Here is a 16,719-nt window from a genome sequence, read left to right on the forward strand (position 1 = left end):
GCACCTATGTCCAGCTGTTCTCTTCTCGTGTGCAGGTTCACTACTACTTAGCCTGGGAAAAGCCTATGATACAAAAGAGGCACCTGACGTTGACTTTACAGCTTGCATTCATATTTGAGACTGTGCTTTAATGACTGTAGGCTGTGCTACACATACATTTAGTTCTAATAGGCACTACTTTACTCACATTTTCCCTGTTTATTTTTCCTTTCCCTGAGCCATGGCACGGAAATCTTTCGCTGTCAGATTGCTACAGGGGAGGGGAATCAAAGATGATTTACTTATTTACATTTTTCTAGATGTAAGGGCACCAGCTGCTGATAATGTCTGTATTAGAATGTTTTTTTTTTCTTTCCTTTCTTTTCCTTTTTCTTTTGGAAAACGTCAAACAGTTAGTTTAAGGGACATGCCAGATTGTTTATAGTTATCTGAACAAGGAACATGGGAAATTTCATCTGAGAGAAATTACAAGGAAGCTTAGACTATGCCAACGTTGCTCTGCTCTCCACAACATTTAGAGGTGAATTTATTTCAGTTTGTTTCTCTTTCTAGGCAATTACCAATACAACAGTTAAGGTAAACTGAGCTAAATTTAGATATTTTGGCTTTCCAATGAGAACAGGACTCACATTAATTTCATTTGGACAATGACTAAGTTCTCATTTGGTGTACTTCTGGTATGATTCCCCTGAAGAATTAAGCAAATTGTGAACTGTTTTTTGAAGATGATGCAAAAGAAGGCAGTAGGTGCCCAAATTCGGGGAGGTCTTTTTCCTATCACTGTCTTGCAGAAAGAAGTGTGGCTTGGACTAAGGAGTACCATAAGCTGCACCAGTCCTGGAGCTAGAGCTTGTGTAGCAATTCTATACCTGAGCCCATTCTGCCTGGAGTCTGCCACGAAGCTTCCTATCTGTGTTGTGTAAACATAAGACTTCAAGGTTTTCTTGATCTTTTTCCCAAGCCTTTCTCTCCATGTCTTTCCCTCTCTGGCTAGACTTCTCCTTGCTACTGCACAGAGCACACATAATTGTCCACAAGCCTGTACTGTTGCACACTACCTTGCCTCACCACCATACCTCATCATACCCCTGTCAAATGAAGAGAACAGTTTCATTCTCTTCAGTTCTCTTCTCTGGGCCTACAACTAATATTTTTTAGCTGTTGTACACAGTACAACATGCACAGACTCTGCCTAGGTGCAAGTGCCATTCTGGATCGCACGCTAGATTGGAACTTGCTTAAAGATAGGGATAAACCTCACCTCCAGCAGCTGTGCTTCACTCCTGCACAAGGCTCTGCCTCTTGCAATTACAGGAGAAGAATTATCAGTATCCTTAGCTGCTGTAATCACTGAGTGCGTACAAAATTTGTGCATGTTAATTTTATTAATTCCATGCGTATATCAAGTTACTCATCTCCTCCTGCCCAAGTGGAAGCGATTATCTCAAAGTAGCCTGCGGAAGGGGAGAGAATAGGAGGGAAATAACAGGGCATTAAATAACAACAAAAACCCAATCAGATAAGAGCATACTAGAAATTCTAAGGAAAACACTAGGGAAGGAAGGGGGGAATATATCTTCCCTGGTACCCCAGCTGGGTTTATTCTTCTCGAACAGATATTTCACAATCAGCTTAAGCCAATTTAAGTTGCATCTGCAACCAAAGAAATATTCTTCAACATGTCCATCTGCACGTCTCACCAGCCCTCAGTGATGCTGGCCTCACCAAGTGAAACAATACAAGGAGCTGATCTTACTGAAACCCTTATTTTGACAGGGGACTGGGTTAGTTTTCAATGTGGCCAGTTCCCAAGCAGCCAAATGACTGTTAGCACTGGTGCTTCTTAGGCAGTAGAAGTATACAGTGGCAATGGAAGGGAGGAGGCACGACAGCTCCTTTTAGCAGCTTAGACTCATCATGAAGACACAATTTCAAAGAGCATTTTCACAGTTTCCCTAACCTGATACAAAGGCCAGCTGCTGAGAATAGTGCTCACTCTCCCTCTCCTCACAGCTGTTCCCTCTTTACTTTTATAGTAGGATGCATTGGCTTGCTGTGGGGTCGGCTGTGCATCAGTGCCTGCACAAGGATTGTGGGAGGTGAGCACAGTCAGGACAGAGGGCTGCCTCCTTCACAGCAGTTCACAATTTGATCAGCTTAGAGGTATGGTTAAACTCTGTTCTCTGATGCAAGCCTATCATGAAAGGTGATGTTAAAGTTTTTAAGGGGGAAAAGCAAGTGGGTGACTTGTCAGCAGCTTCCCAGAAGATGATTTAGAGGCACAGAAACTGTAAGAAGCAGATTGACTTTTCCATCCCACAACCTGAGATAATGGAGTTAAAGAGAACTCACAAGGCTTGTAAAGAAAGACTAAGATTTATATAAAAGAAAAACTTATGCAGTAGTGTAACTGATGAGATATGAGCAATCATGGGAAAAGGACTAAGAGAATTTTCTTGCAGTGGAATCTGAGATCTTTTTCAATTAGGGTCACTTGTATTTAAGCTTTCATTCATGTTCAGCACAATAACTTCAACAAGTTCCTGTTGAAGATGAAGGTTGTGGGGGCAGGGAAGATGGGAATCTTCTAGCTCCGCTGCATCAAGAAAATCCAAAATTTTTACGTAGTGCAGCTCTGCTCTACAAAGGGTTTGTGTAAATGAACAGCAGGGCTCAGTTTCTTAGTAACTGTAGATCAGTGATACTGAGCTTACCTTTCCTTCTTATTTTCAGCCTCACAAATTCAATTTGGGCTCTGAGTTATTTGGCTGGACTCTCTCCAACTCATCCCTCCTCACCAGGATAAAAGAACTGCAGGCCAAATTTTGCTCACAGAGCACCTGTGCTGTCCGTATGCTTGAATAGGTGTAGCTATATAATAACAGCTTTTCTGGGAAACGTACAGTAGGTTCCAGGTCCCTCTCTCTGATATTGGATACGCACAAGCAGCAGGCCTGTTACATAAGAAAAGGCCAGGTTATACAAACCATTTTCAAAGAGATTCAAACTGCCTTTCCAGTTCAGCTCCGGATGCTCACTCAGGTCGCAAGTGTTGATGGGCAGACCTGCTCTCTCCAGTCAAGCTCCTGGCAACTGTACAGGCAGATACATTTCTGTTTTGGATTGTGGAGGCGTCATGGACAATAGCCTTTTTCTTTTTTTCAGAAAAAGGTTGAAATTTTATTATTCACAGAAAGTCAAGACCTTTATGAAAAAGTTTTCTAGAATTTAGTAAGCTTGAAAGTTTATATAAAGAGTAGCCTTCAGACCAGTCAGAATTCCCAAAGAATGAGAGTCTATCTACAGGGTCCTGGAGATCAGGTTATGGAATTATACAGCAGGGTATAATTCTCTATCCCATTCCATAGAGGTTAGAAAACTCTACAGATAGGTTTTCTTTTCCTATTGAACTCCATAGAATTTTCTATAAGGTCAACTTTTTTTCACACTTTTTCCCATGTAGATAATTCCCTGTCACTGCCTTACACGGAGATAATGTACATCTTTTAGACATCAGTCAGACATCTTAGTAAATGTGTCTCATGTCCATATTAAAAGAAAAAGAAGCCCTGGACAAGTTGACCCACTTGTCCCAATCCTGTAAACAACACGGAGGGATCATTTGAAACTACTCTGAAAGTTACCATAAACATCCAGATTGGTCCTGGAGAGGCACATGGAAACAAAATGGTTTGAAGAAAAAAGCAACAAGCCACCCAAATCTTCTCCCACAAAGGAACATAACCAACTATTTTTGTCGAAATAGGAAAAGGTTAACACTTACTCATTAGTCATCTGCTGAGGTGCTCTTAGCGCTTGTCCCATCTACCTGTTCTGGCTAGCATGATTTCCTAGGCCCTGCTCCATGGCTAGACTCCAACCAGTTCAGGACAATGAGCTAGTACTGGCCCTGCAAGAACTGTAGGAGGTCATCTTTATCAACCCCTCCTGCCCAGGGGAGGTTAGCACCTGAATGTGTAAACATCTTTAAAGAGATATTGAAAGGTCATCATTCAGGAGAAGAGCTACCTCCTTAGAGAGATGTAAGCAAGCCCAAGCAAATGGGTAAAAAAAGGTAGTCACAAAAACTTTTATCTCTTACCTACACCAAATTACCAGTCTTACTTAAATACCCCAAAGGTCTTTCCTTTAGAGGTGCAATGGAGAGGGAAGACAGATCCGCTTGAAGTGGACTTGGCTGGAAAGACTTGGGTGTTCATAGAGGAGACCCTCTTCATGCAGCTGCCTGTGTAAGCAGGAGAAAGCTGAGTGGGGTAAAGTTCTACCTGAGAGTCCCATTCGCACTTTTCATAATTCCTGGACATCATCTGCTTTGCTTGCCGGGAGCTGTGTGAACTCTGACACTTGATGATATTACTTCAGTCACATTTTATTCTCCTCAGACATTCTTCCCTGTAAATATGCTGGGTCTAAACCTGAATCAGGAAAGAAGCACGTATTACTCTCCTGTCATCCAAAAAATACACCAAGCCTGAAGAGAAGGCAAAGAAGAGACAAATGTATCATGAATTAAACAGACTAGATATGAGTCAGAGTAAGCGAGAAAGAGTTTCACCTGGGACAGTATGGGAGTGCCCAGGCAAATTACTTTCTCAAGCTTATCAGATCTAGCATCTGATCTAAATCTATGCTTTGCTGATTCTTCCTTGCAAGAGGTATTGCAATTAAAACTCAGCACTTGGGTAATCTCTGCTGGTTCTGTTCAGTCCTCTAGCAAAATTGATAGCCTTGGACAATTTTTTCTTTTGCTTTTTCTCCCATTTATTTTCTGGTGAGAGCTTGAGAGGAGACAGTTTGTTCAATTTCCTTTCAAAACCCCTCCCTGCCAAAAGGAGGTCTGTAGAAAAATGGCGAGGAATTGCAAGACACTGAATTCCCCCTAGTCAATGAACCATACTTTTTTAACAAAAAAAAAAAAAAAAAAATAGAACCCGTACAAATAGGGAAAACTCCTGAAATCAGCTTTTTCCACTCCTAAAAAAGAGACGTGAGGGAAAAAGAAACAGACAAAGTACTGAGCATTATTTACATTCCTTGGGATAGGAAAATAAAAGAAGAAAATATAGGCAGGAAGAAGAAATAAATAGGAGGAGAAAACTTCCTCTCACCCCTTTTCCTCCAGCTGCATTTGGCACTGCAGAAGGAGTGGCAGAAATGGGAAAGGTGCAGTATTTCTGTTAAGCGATGACTGGAGTACAGGCGTTTCCCACTATTAACTGCTTTTTTAGGAACACTTACCCAGCAATATAAAAAGGTAAAAAAAAAAACCCAAAAACTGAAAACTCCAGTGTAAACTGGATATCTGTGATCTCATAGCTGTACACACTATTCCTGGATCTGCTGCCTACTCTCTAGGTCTCTGCATACTGCTGGCAAGGGAAAAAGACAGAAGGATACAGCAGCAGCACCAAGACGGACGTGTTCTCAAGCCCCCTGCAAGAGTCAGCTTTTTATGACTGTCTCTGTAGCTGAAAATGTCCTTTCCACTGGCATCCAGTGCCCAATGCCAAAAGGACACACCACCCTTGCCAGCTCCTGGGAAGGTAGAAATGTCAAAGAGAGAAACAAATAAATGAAAGATTAGAAAGAGACCAAAGCATGAATATCTGAGAGCAGGGGGTGAGATTTGTATCTGCATCCATTCTTCCATGTCACAGTAGAGCCATGCCCACAGAGCCACACCCACAGAGCCACACCATCTGTACTGCAGCACAGCCCATGCCCATGGAGTGCAGTTTGTATCCATCAAGCCTACCATTTCATATCAAGGTGCTATTGAGGATCTGGTTACATAGTGAATCTTTCATCTCAGTAGTCTGTATGAAATACAGCCTTATCCTCTGTATAAGCCACAATCACCATACTAGTGCAATCTATATTTGTAAAGCCATATCTTCATTTTAAAATGGTTTATATTCATATATTCTATCAAAGGGGACCATGTCTGCAGAGCAATTTCCATCCTGCCAGGATAGATTCTAGCCACATAGCCACTCCCTATACCAAGCCTGTCTCATTAGCCACATCCCCAGTACCAGAAGAGTTTGTATCCACAGCCAAGACTTTGTATTGAAAAGATTTAGAAATGATTTACCAATCCAGATCTCTCCAAGCACCTCACATGTGTTGCCCAGAGCAATGAAAATCAAAAACATGTGTCCATGGTGGAGGGGAAGAAGAGGTCTTCATGTGTCAATCACTTTGAGATTTTCCTCTTGTTTAAAAAAATAATTGAATGTCAGGAATGGAAGGTGTGTCTGCTCGGAAGTATGGGGAGCTGGAGAGAAGAATCCCTGTCCTTTCATTCCTTGCCACCCCTTTCTTTGTTCAGCAGTGATGAGAACTTCACAGAAAGCATCAGTTGTTTGTTTCTCCCTCTTCCTCATCAAAGGACTGCACCCCAGAGGAGGTGACATCTGAGACTTTGCGGCTCAGTGCAGCATGTTCCATCTCCTCTCGAGGAGACAGTGATTCTAGGTCCCGGCACACTGCATCATCCTCCTCTGGAGAGGGCTTCTTGTTTAGGAGAGGAGCCTTCTCCAGCCGTGGATTCCCTTCATCCTCAATGTGGTCTTCCATGTACGTGCTGGACTCAGCCCCACCCCCACCATGAGCAGTCTGCAGGGGCCACACATGGACCAGCCCTGTGCTCTGGATGAAGTTCTGCTCCTGCCGCTGTTGCTGCAGCTGTTGCTGCTGGAGAAGGCTGCTCTGAATCAAAATGCTCTCCTGAAGGTTTGTCTGGGACTCATCAAAATTCTGGCCTAAGTAGGAGCCAGTTGCTGGGGAAGCAATGAGGGACTGGTCACTGGTCTCCCAGGCATCAGATGAACCTAAGCAATACATGCCCTGCGAGACGTAGGAATGAGGCCAGCTGTCATACTGCGTCTGGGCCATATGCTCTGCAAGTAAAGGAGGGAAACAACACACAGTTAGACACCCTCTCTAGGCCAAGCTGGCTCATTCAGATAGCTTGTGTGCCTGTGCATGGCACTGTACTGTACAGGGTAGGTAAATCCTTTAGAGGGGAAGAGGGTGAAGAGAAAAGGCAGTTCTAGGCAGTAGGCAGATGAACTTGATTATACCCACAACTGACCGCAAGAGCTGGTAGCTTTCCACAGTTGTGCCCAAAAAAGGCAAAGGAACTGGGCTTTGGAGCCTCCCTGTTAAGATTAGATTCCTTGGACAGCTCCACAAATAGGTGATGCCTCTGCTAGATCCCAATCTCATAAATTGAGGCTACAGAATAAAACAGGGTAAAGAGAGCAACATGACAACAAGAGCAGGGAAGGGGTGTTTCAAGATTAGCAAGAGGCACTGGAGCTCACCTTGGCTCTCCATTAGCTCCTGATAGTTCTCAGAGTAGTTGCCTGCTGGGTTCTCTTGATTTGAGTTTACACTCACATCCTCACCATCCATGGAGGACCAGGCCATGAGAGTTGCCTCAGAAATAGCAAACTGTTCCATCACTCCTGTGCCAAAAGAGATAGGGAGGGGAAGCAGGGATGTGTGAAATTCTCCACTTCTCACCACCCTCTTTAACCTCATCTCTTGGTCACACTGTCCTACTCTTCTCCTGTCTCAGCGACACTCATCAGCCAAAGTTGGCCCTCACCCTCTCCACTTTGCATTCCATTGACAATACTCCAACCACAGTCTCTCATCTCCTTCGGCCACCTGAACCACCCACAGGCTCTCCTGAGTGTGTTTTTCAGGTTCCTGCACTTTGGTGTCCCAGGGATTCTGCTCTAGGACATCCCAACCAATCCAATCCACATGCCAAAAAGTTAGTTCTACCTGCAAGGAACCGGGCCTCCTTTTCACCATCACTCAGGTCTGAGTAGGCATCAGCGTCTTTGCGTGCTGTCTCATGCGTGTGCTGCTGCTGCTGGCTGTTACCTTTGCCCCAGCCTTGCCATTCAATCATGTGAGCCACACGGCCTTGGCCCATAGCCGTTGGCTTTGTGACATGGTCCTTCATGCTGCGAGATATCCCTAAGGGGCCAGACATTAGAAAACAAGGAGGGGCTATTACACAGCTCCAGGGTTGTCTGCCATGTTGTTTACCTCTCTTGGAAGTGGAGTTTCTCCCCTCCTTTCCTGACAGGGTTCAGGACTTGGGTTGGGTGTCTCCCACCTTTCACTGTATCAGCTCAGGAGAGTTTCTCCATCTTTCCTTGGACTGGTTCTCAGAAGGGGGAAAAAGGGAAACCCCAAATATGAAAGACCATTTCCTTCCTTGCCTAGAATCCATTTAGGACAGACTTGGGCATGAAGGATGAAGCCTGGAAGTAAACAAACTAAGAAATAGGAAATGAGGTTAAACCCAAGACTAAAGGAAAGCAATTGAAGATGCCTGAGCTGGGGTGCATGGTGAGAAGCCAACAGGAGTACAATAAATCTGGTCTTTGAAAGGGCAACAGCTAAGAGATTTCTGTACCTAGAACCATGGTGATGGAGACTCCTCTAAGGCCTCAGAAAGGCAAGAGTCAGAAAGGAGCAGTTGGGAGAGCAACAGGGAGATATGGAAAGAGGCACAAAGGCCTGTGGAGAGAAGCTGCCAAGGATAAACCCAAATTTTGAGGACCTCACCAGAGAAAGATGATTTAGCCAAAGCCCCAATCCCATAAGCATTGGAGTTGCGTTTCAGCTTGGGGAGGATGGAGGTCGTATCTTCCATGGAGAGCTGAAAAGAGAAAGAATATGAAGAAATTATATACAGGAAGGAGAAAAGGAAGTGAACTGAAGAGAGAAACCAGTATAAGGATTCCAGAAGGTAGGGGGAAGATGAGGAGCAGAAGCAAGCAACAAGAAAAAGAACAAAAGAAGGGAAGGAAAAATTAGTCTATTTAACCAGGCCTGGATACTGCATTGCGTTGGGACTGAGTAAGGGAAGGTCAGTGGGAGAGGCAGAAGCAGGCTGTGAGAAGCCTCCCTTTGTCTGCTGCCAGTCCTCCATAGACATGCTGCACTGTTCTCAACTCTTTGTTGGAGATGCAAGACATGGCTGATGGACAATTCAGAGAGCTTACAATGGGGAGCTGACAATGTGATAGGCAAGACACAGTAATGGATCATATATGCATCATAATACAGATATTAATTTTTATATGTTACTTTTGGTTTTCATTTCTTCTCATATGTTCTTAATAAAATGAGCTTGACTGTATCAGTGATGTATCCTGTTTCAAGCACCTACAACTACCTGTAAAGAAATGAGGTCTACAGTTCTCCTTAATTCCCTTTGCTCTCTTCTCTATGCTCATCCCCAGTCCCTGAATAACAAGGGCAGGAAACTATTGGGACAGGCAGCAGTCACAAACATCATCATAGAACACAATACCTTAAGATGAATTCATCAGGCTTTTTCAGAGATGCCAGGCATTGCATATGAGGCTTAATTTTTGCAAGAGCTAAACAAGCATTGTTTCCGCTCTTCATTTCAACCTCTCTGAAAATCAAGTCCAGCACATTTCAAACACAAAGATACTCAAAAATAGTGACCATGACACTGGAAGTTTTAAATCCTGACATGAAGCAAGCATTTGGTCATAGGCACAAACCTCACAAAAGGTGAGAGGAGCAATAACTAGGCAGTCAAATAGTTGGAGGCAAAGGAAGGCATTGTAAAGATGCTGGACTCCATATAATCCCAGTCAATTGCCAAAATATGAGAGGTGAGTTTCTCTGGAAACTGAGTGTAAATGCAGCAGCTAAGGTATCCTGTAACTTTGGAGCCAGAAATATCTGTCTGTAACGAGTGAGGTGATGAAATCAGAAAGCAGGGGAAGAACAGTAAAAAGTGAAAGGTGTAGCTGAGAACACAGCCCTTGTTCCATCATGCATTTCCTTTGGTGATGAAGCTGGCTGAAGAATGTCCATCTATGCCCCACTGGTCATTCCTGCCTGGGCGCTGCTGTTCAGTATCCACCCATTTGTTTCAGTCTGGAGGCTGTGCTGTGAGCCACCTCATGGAAACGGTCCAGAAAAGAAAGTAAACTGCAGAAGGTCTCTACAACTACGAGGTTGGAGAGCTATGACATGAAAGCAGAAATGAATGGGAAGAGAAGGAAATTCATGAGCCAGCTTTGATAGCAAAGATCTATGGAATTACACTGACAAAGAGAAAAAGCTGCATTATGAAAGAGCTTCATGGATTCAGAATGGGTTGGAAAATGGGAAACTGCAAGTAAGGAAACTGTCTTCTACTATCTTTAAGGAAACATGACTGTGTACCTTGCTTTCAGCTACACAGAAGTGTGGTGAGGAAAAACCTGACAAATTTCTTCTAGACAGTTGCTGCATGCACCATAATTTTCCTTCACAACTTGTTTCTCTAACTGAGCCTAGGCAAAAGATCCCAAGCCATAAGTGTCACAATGATGTCAGTAGGGTGAGGGTTAGTTAAAAATCTAAGTCCCTTTGACATTCAGTTGCCCAAGTGCTTTCAAACCATAGAGAAACAGAAGATGACAGCCACTTAAAAGTTTTGAAAGTATCTGAAATTTGAAAATGCTTATACTACCAAAAATGCAGCTTCTTATCCTGCCCTTTCAAGTGTAAAAAACTATCAAAGCTAATTTATGTGAACACATTTTTTAAGCCTCCAGAGCAGAAAAAATAGTTTGGTAGCACTAACATGCATTATTCCCTTTTCAGGATGCTCATTTTGCATTAAACAGTAATACTTTAAAATATTAAAATTTTAAAATATTTTAAATATTAAAAAATAATTTTTTTTCATGGCATAGGTATTAAGAACAACAAGGAACATGTGTTATTAAAATGTTTGCTTGTTTCTTCTTCCACTTGTTAACTGAAGTTAACTGGTGCTGATCATCTCACCAAGGGGACATTAAGAATTCTTTTACTTCTGTATGCAACTGAAAATGAGGGATACAGTTCTCCCAGACTCCTGGAGAAGATCAAATGATGCTCTAATCAAAGACTACTGATTTTTTAAACATGCTGGACAGACACCTTTTTTATCTAGCAGTGCCCACAAATCTCAAGAAAAGAACATGAAATGATACACATCTGTCCCAAGGAGGAGAAAGGCAATTTAATAGCCTGCAGATCTAAATACCTGCCAGACAGCAAAAGACCCAGAGGCAAACAAAAATTCATCACCATCCTCTGAATCTCAGACAATTCCCAGAATTTCAGTGGCACTAAAGACTTTCAGTCATGTTTTCATTCTGGTCTCCACTGCATCCAATGGCAGACAAATCCTGATCTTCCTATGACTAGAAATTTGAACAGTGGTGTGGTGCGTACTCACATTGATACCATCCCAGGAGAAATCTGTCCGAGTTTGCTAAAGAACGCAAAGAAGGACATCATGTTAGTGTAACAAACAAGCTGCTAACAGCCATGCATCTCTCTAGTAGTTTGCCATAATCAACAGCAACTACTTCATCTGATGTATTAAAAAAACTTGTGTCTTTCAAGCTGGTTTCATTCCCCGCTGTTGATTGTGGTGTCTGTAGGTATCACAGTGTTTGAAGGTACAATAGCGAACAGGATGATATAGAGAGTAAGAGAGAGAAAAACAAACACCTTTTCATAAGGCTCCCCTTCTAACAGCTCTTTGCCAATGTTGCAACGCTGGCACCCCTGCGTGGGAGTTGCATCACTTTGAGGCTAACGCAAGGAGGAGCTATACTACCTATGTATTTTGAGTATAATACAGCAAGTTACAGATTTGTTTTCTGCTGAAATTATTTTCTCTTGTAGTCTTTCAATTTATCCATTCTGACCTACTTTCCCCCTGCAAACCAGATTCATTTTCCATATGAGCCATTACAGTACCAATTCATAGTGCATTTCCTTCAGCTGGGAGGACTCATATCTCAACATCTTGGTTTTGGGATGTGGACACTCAGGAAAATTTAGATGAATCAATTATACCTATGGTGTCCATTCACATAAATCAAAGTGTTTACTGAGGTATAGTTTATGCTCATTGACTTTTATATCTGCATTTGATTTAACTGAATTTTCCATACAAGGTTGGGTCCCACAATTTCTGTCAGGATTCTGTGAAACTCCAAGTTTCTTGGAGTTACATTCCACAACAGCAAGGTATAATAAGGAAATAAAGGTACTATACATTAGCACTTTGTAAGGTTTTGCAAATTGTGTGTTATTTGTTATTGTTATTTGTGAACATTATCTATGATTCCTCAATATTATGTGTTTAAAATAACTTTGATCTTCTTATTAATCATGACTGCATACCCTGAACTTTACAGAGCTGAAAATTCAGGTATCTAAGATTGCAGAAGCTGCAATAATTCAGAACAGCACATGAACCAGCCCTTGAGATACTGCATGGTAAATCAATTGGCAGTGAGTTACTAGTGAATGCATCCCTAAAAATCAAAATGGGATTTCTCAGTCTTCTTCAAAAGATTTTATGGCTGTGCTGCAGAAGCTGGGACAGACATAGTGTTGGACATTTCAATGAATCCATTATTCAAGGAACACAGACCTACAGGCTTGTCAGAACTGCCATGGTTTTTTTCATGTTCTGTTCCACTCCAGTCATGAGTGGTCACTTTAATTTGCAAATTCTTACTCACTATGGATATTCTGAAGGGAGTGATTCAAATCTATTCAATGCAAGCCAAACTGCACAGATATGAAAGTCTGATCCTCGGGTGCACACTGACATGTTGGTCCTCTCCCAGATGATGCTCCAGTGAAGCACAACACCCATTTCTGAACTCAGAAAGAACTGAAACTTTCTGATCCCCCTGCGTAAGTGGGTCTGGGACAGGCACTCACCTCAGTGGAAGGTCGATGGAAGCTGCTGCCATGCAGTGAACTGGTGCTGTCCATATTGATTTGGTCCACATCTTTCAGTCCCTTCCAGTCTACTGCAATCACCTCATTTCCTGTGGGAACACACCTAGTCAGGCTTCTGAATGCCACAACAATTTGTCCTAGCAGTCTTAAGCCAGGTCAGCTCAGCATACAGGAGAATCACTGAGTTTAAGGCCACAATAGCCTTAAATCAGACTTTCCTATTTTAATCAGACCACCTGTACATCATCAGCTATTATATTTCACACAGTTATCTCCATATGAAGACCAGTGATTTGTGTTTTTCTCAAGCATAATGTATGCTCGGCTAAAGCACGGCTCCCCAGAAAAAAAGCATCTAGTCATGATGTGTAACTGAGAACCAATTCTTTTGATATCCTGTTCCAATATTAAACCTTCATCACTTAAAAAGGCATTTCTCCTTTATAATTTGAGATGGACTGACATCAACTTAGAGCTGCTGGTGCCCTTGCTTTGCCATTCTCAGCAAGATTAAAGACCTTTTTAATACCTGCCATTACATTTTAGGAAAATTATTCATACACTTGCTTTTCTTCTTGACAAACTAAACAGACTGAGATCTTTAGATTTCTTACTGTAGAGAATTTTTCCAGCCCCCTTAATAAGTCTGTGTCTCTTTTTAAAAGACATTTCAAGTTTTTCTGTTCTTCCAAGTGTGGACATAAAAGCATACACAGTAATGCAGGACTGCTTTCACCCATTCTGCTAATAAAGTTAAAACTTACTTGCTAGTCCTCTTCACATTAACCCATTGTGCCATAACCTTGCAGTAGATTCTCACATTCAGCTGTTTGTTCACTCAGATCCCTATGCACTTTCCACAGCTATCTGGGATTGTCACCCATTCAAAAGCAGAGTCTGTGCCGTTTGATATTAGATGCATTTTAATACAACTTAAAGGATCAAGTAAAATTAAATACTAATAACATAAAATATAAATTATAAAATTGAATGAATAAAGATAAAAAATAAGATTATTAAATAAGATTAAATTGTAATAAAAGTGAAACTAAATGCAAAGTAGCACACTTTAAATAGTCAGCCAAGTAGCGAGGACTGCTCTGTGTGACTGCTCCATCCAGATAACTACTGTGCCTTCAGCCTTTGTACCATCCTCAAATTCTGTTAAAAGTTAGTTGCTTCCATGTCATGGAGGAAAAGGTTGCACTGTGTTTAAAAGTCAGCCTTTTGGAACCTGGCAAGAAATATAGCTCCCAAAATGATCACCTATTCCTGGGATCAATTCAGCTATCTCTAGTCTATTTGAAATACATGCCATTGAATGTGAATGGATCTATTTTCATTAGCTTTTAGCTTTTTATTTACTCTTTATAGCAAATTTCTTCTCCACAGGCATCTGCAAATCCCCTTGCTCATTCTAGCAGCTCTGGCACATTTACACTAGTTCATCACTGAACTTGCTGGGTGGAAATAAGATGCTGTGCTCCACCCTACACAGGTCTGCAGGAGACATGCAGGTACTTATAGATAGGAAGCCTTAGGCACTCATCATCTAGAATTCAAAATGAAAAAAAAATAATTTCGTCCCTTAAAAAGACTAAGCACAGTGAAATGAAAACCAGCAGAAAGCAAATGCTATTTGAGCTGGTGCCCACGACACCTTCACATCTCATCATTTTCTGCTGTGCAAGACGACCTCTCTCTCTCTCTGAAAGAACCAAGGCATATTTACCCCGTCACACTTGAAGTATGTTTCTGTTCATCAGGATAATTAGAACCAAATGCTTTAATAGCATCCCCCATATGCCTCTGAGTAGGCTGAGTAAAGTTGCAGGGAACTTAAAAGGAAAAGGAGGTTCCTGTAATGTGTGCTACAAAGGTAAGATAGAGGTCAAACAGAACCAGACTTCAGGAGGAGGCAGGACTTGGCTATGATGAGCATGACAAAGACCACCTTTCAAGGGTGTTATCCTCTTGACTGATTTTCTTGACAAGCACATGCATGCATTTGGCCTTACTGAGCTCAATTATTTATTTCTAATTTCTAATTGTGATAGTTACTAACCACGACTGATTCATGAGCTACAAGTATAGAGCTCAATTTGTGCCAAATTCTGATCAGATAATTTGGCTCCCACCTGGAGGCATCCCTCTTTACAGGGCATAAAGTTGGGTTGTGTGACAAAAGCTGCTCTGCACACCCACAAAGGAGCACACAGAGAAAATGGCAGGAGGGGGACCCCAAACAGCACCCTGCCAGCATGCTCCCAGTCCCTTCACAGGAGCCATCAGCCCACCAAAGGCCCATGTCCACAGGTCCAGAGGTGCACAGAGGGACAATGGCAGGTGGCAACCCAAATTATAGACTCACAGGAAGGGACACCCTGTCTGGACCCCTCTCAGGGCTGTCCCAGAGGAGCCTCAGCCCCAGGGGTCCACAGGAAAGCCCATCAAGATGAGTCAGGGGGAGAGACTTTCAGAAGCAGCTTCTTAACTGAGGGGGGAGGTTACTGCCTAGGGGTATGGGACCCATTATGGGATACAGGAGAAGAGCATTTGGGGATTGCACTAGATTTATGTGATGTTTAGGGGAAGTGGAGTGGGGACAAACAAATATGAGAAAATAGATAAAGGGATAAAAGGGGCTGGTAGCATGTAGACAGGTTGCTGATCAGTATGGTTGTCTGGCCATTCCCTGCACTTGTTCTGTGCAGTCTGCCCTATCTTCTTGTTAAATTCCATTTCTAACTATTTTCTGGCATGAAGGACACTATATTCTGGGTGCATGTGTTTTGTGATGGAGGTCTAACTGGCAGGAACTACAGAGACCAGAGTGAGTGAAATCAACTGGAGCGAATGAGGGCATATGAATGAGTGCGTGATCACTAGCCAAAATGAAGGTGATCTGGGTGCTAGATGTGTGCCTGTGTGTGCCCCTGAGGGTGAGGCCACAGGGTGAGCTGGCTACCAGAAGGATCAGGGGAGTCCCAGCCACCTCTCACAGAGCTCTGTGTGTGTGTGCATCTGTGACTAAGAGGTCTGTGCCAGCAACTGCAGTGGGGCTGTGGCCTTGGGGGCTGCCAGCAACTGGGCAGACCGAGTAGCCCTGCTACAGGAGGGATCCATGGTGCACATAGTGGATCTCCATCGTGCTCAACCAGAGACGGGAGCAAGATGAGGCTGTTGGCGCTGTTTGTGTGAGTGCCGAGTGCGTCTGTCTGTGCTGATCTGTGTGGCTAGCATATCCGTGCATATATGTATGTATATGTGTTGCGTATGCATGTTTATGTATATGCGTACTGGGAATACAAGCTCAGCCTGGCTACTGGCTGCACCTGGGGGCAGGGAGCTGCAGCAGCCTCGCCTCTGGTGGGCTGCCAGATTCACCCCTACTAGCACATAAGGGCACTTGAAGGTGTGCACCCGAGCTTCCCAGCAGGCCTGAAGACATCTGCACTCCCAGGCCTCAGCAGGCTCCCCAGGCCAGGCTGCCAAGGCTTTCTCTAAATCCTGTCATGGCAGGCCTGGGGATGGGATGGGCCCCTCACTCCCTCTGGCTGGGGAGTGCAGCTGCAACTTGCCCACCCTGAGCAAACACTTCTTTTATCACTGCAATAAAGCCTAGGTACATCTACCTTCTACCCAACCTTTGATTACCTTTTGGCCTCCACATTTGACAGGAATTTCTTTTCTTTCTGTTTTGCTTCGTAAAGCTGTGGCAGACTGCACTACCACCTGTCAGACTGGCCATCCTGAGTTCGGCAAAGAGAGGGAGGTCTGAGGTGTGCTTGGGTTCGAGCGAGAGGGGCAAGGCCTTAGAGGGCCTGCTTATGGGTTGCCTACTCCTAGCGTGGCTGGAGACCTCTTAGATTTGGGGTCCAAGCAAAC

At 43.2% G+C, this 16,719-nt stretch overlaps 1 protein-coding gene across 2 annotated transcripts; it reads right to left on the reverse strand.

Annotated features, from left to right (window-relative positions):
• Nucleotides 1-6,378: 6,378 nt before the first annotated feature.
• FAM131B (family with sequence similarity 131 member B) lies at nucleotides 6,379-12,879 on the reverse strand. Of its 2 annotated transcripts, XM_009491420.2 has the most exons (7): nucleotides 12,811-12,879; nucleotides 11,303-11,338; nucleotides 8,614-8,707; nucleotides 7,819-8,016; nucleotides 7,350-7,493; nucleotides 6,747-6,923; nucleotides 6,379-6,653 (listed from the first exon to the last, which is right to left on the reverse strand). In XM_009491420.2, the coding sequence occupies exons 1-7, from the start codon at nucleotides 12,862-12,864 to the stop codon at nucleotides 6,379-6,381; spliced, it is 978 nt and encodes a 325-aa protein (XP_009489695.1). In that variant the 5' UTR covers nucleotides 12,865-12,879. The 2 variants fall into 2 exon arrangements, with proteins under 2 accessions (XP_009489695.1, XP_075582374.1); XM_075726259.1 differs by lacking the exon at nucleotides 11,303-11,338.
• Nucleotides 12,880-16,719: the final 3,840 nt, after the last annotated feature.

Source organism: Pelecanus crispus, chromosome 1 (assembly GCF_030463565.1).
Source record: "Pelecanus crispus isolate bPelCri1 chromosome 1, bPelCri1.pri, whole genome shotgun sequence".
Classification (NCBI taxonomy): Eukaryota; Metazoa; Chordata; class Aves; order Pelecaniformes; family Pelecanidae; genus Pelecanus; species Pelecanus crispus.

Excerpts from the sequence above, each read along its gene's own strand:
- FAM131B (XM_009491420.2), bottom strand. The coding sequence starts at position 12,864 with ATGGACAGCACCAGTTCACTGCATGGCAGCAGCTTCCATCGACCTTCC. Across the intron at positions 7,494-7,818 it reads GGAGGCCCGGTTCCTTGCAG|GAGTGATGGAACAGTTTGCT; the intron begins GTAGAACTAACT and ends CTTTTGGCACAG. Across the intron at positions 6,924-7,349 it reads GGAGCTAATGGAGAGCCAAG|AGCATATGGCCCAGACGCAG; the intron begins GTGAGCTCCAGT and ends CTTTACTTGCAG.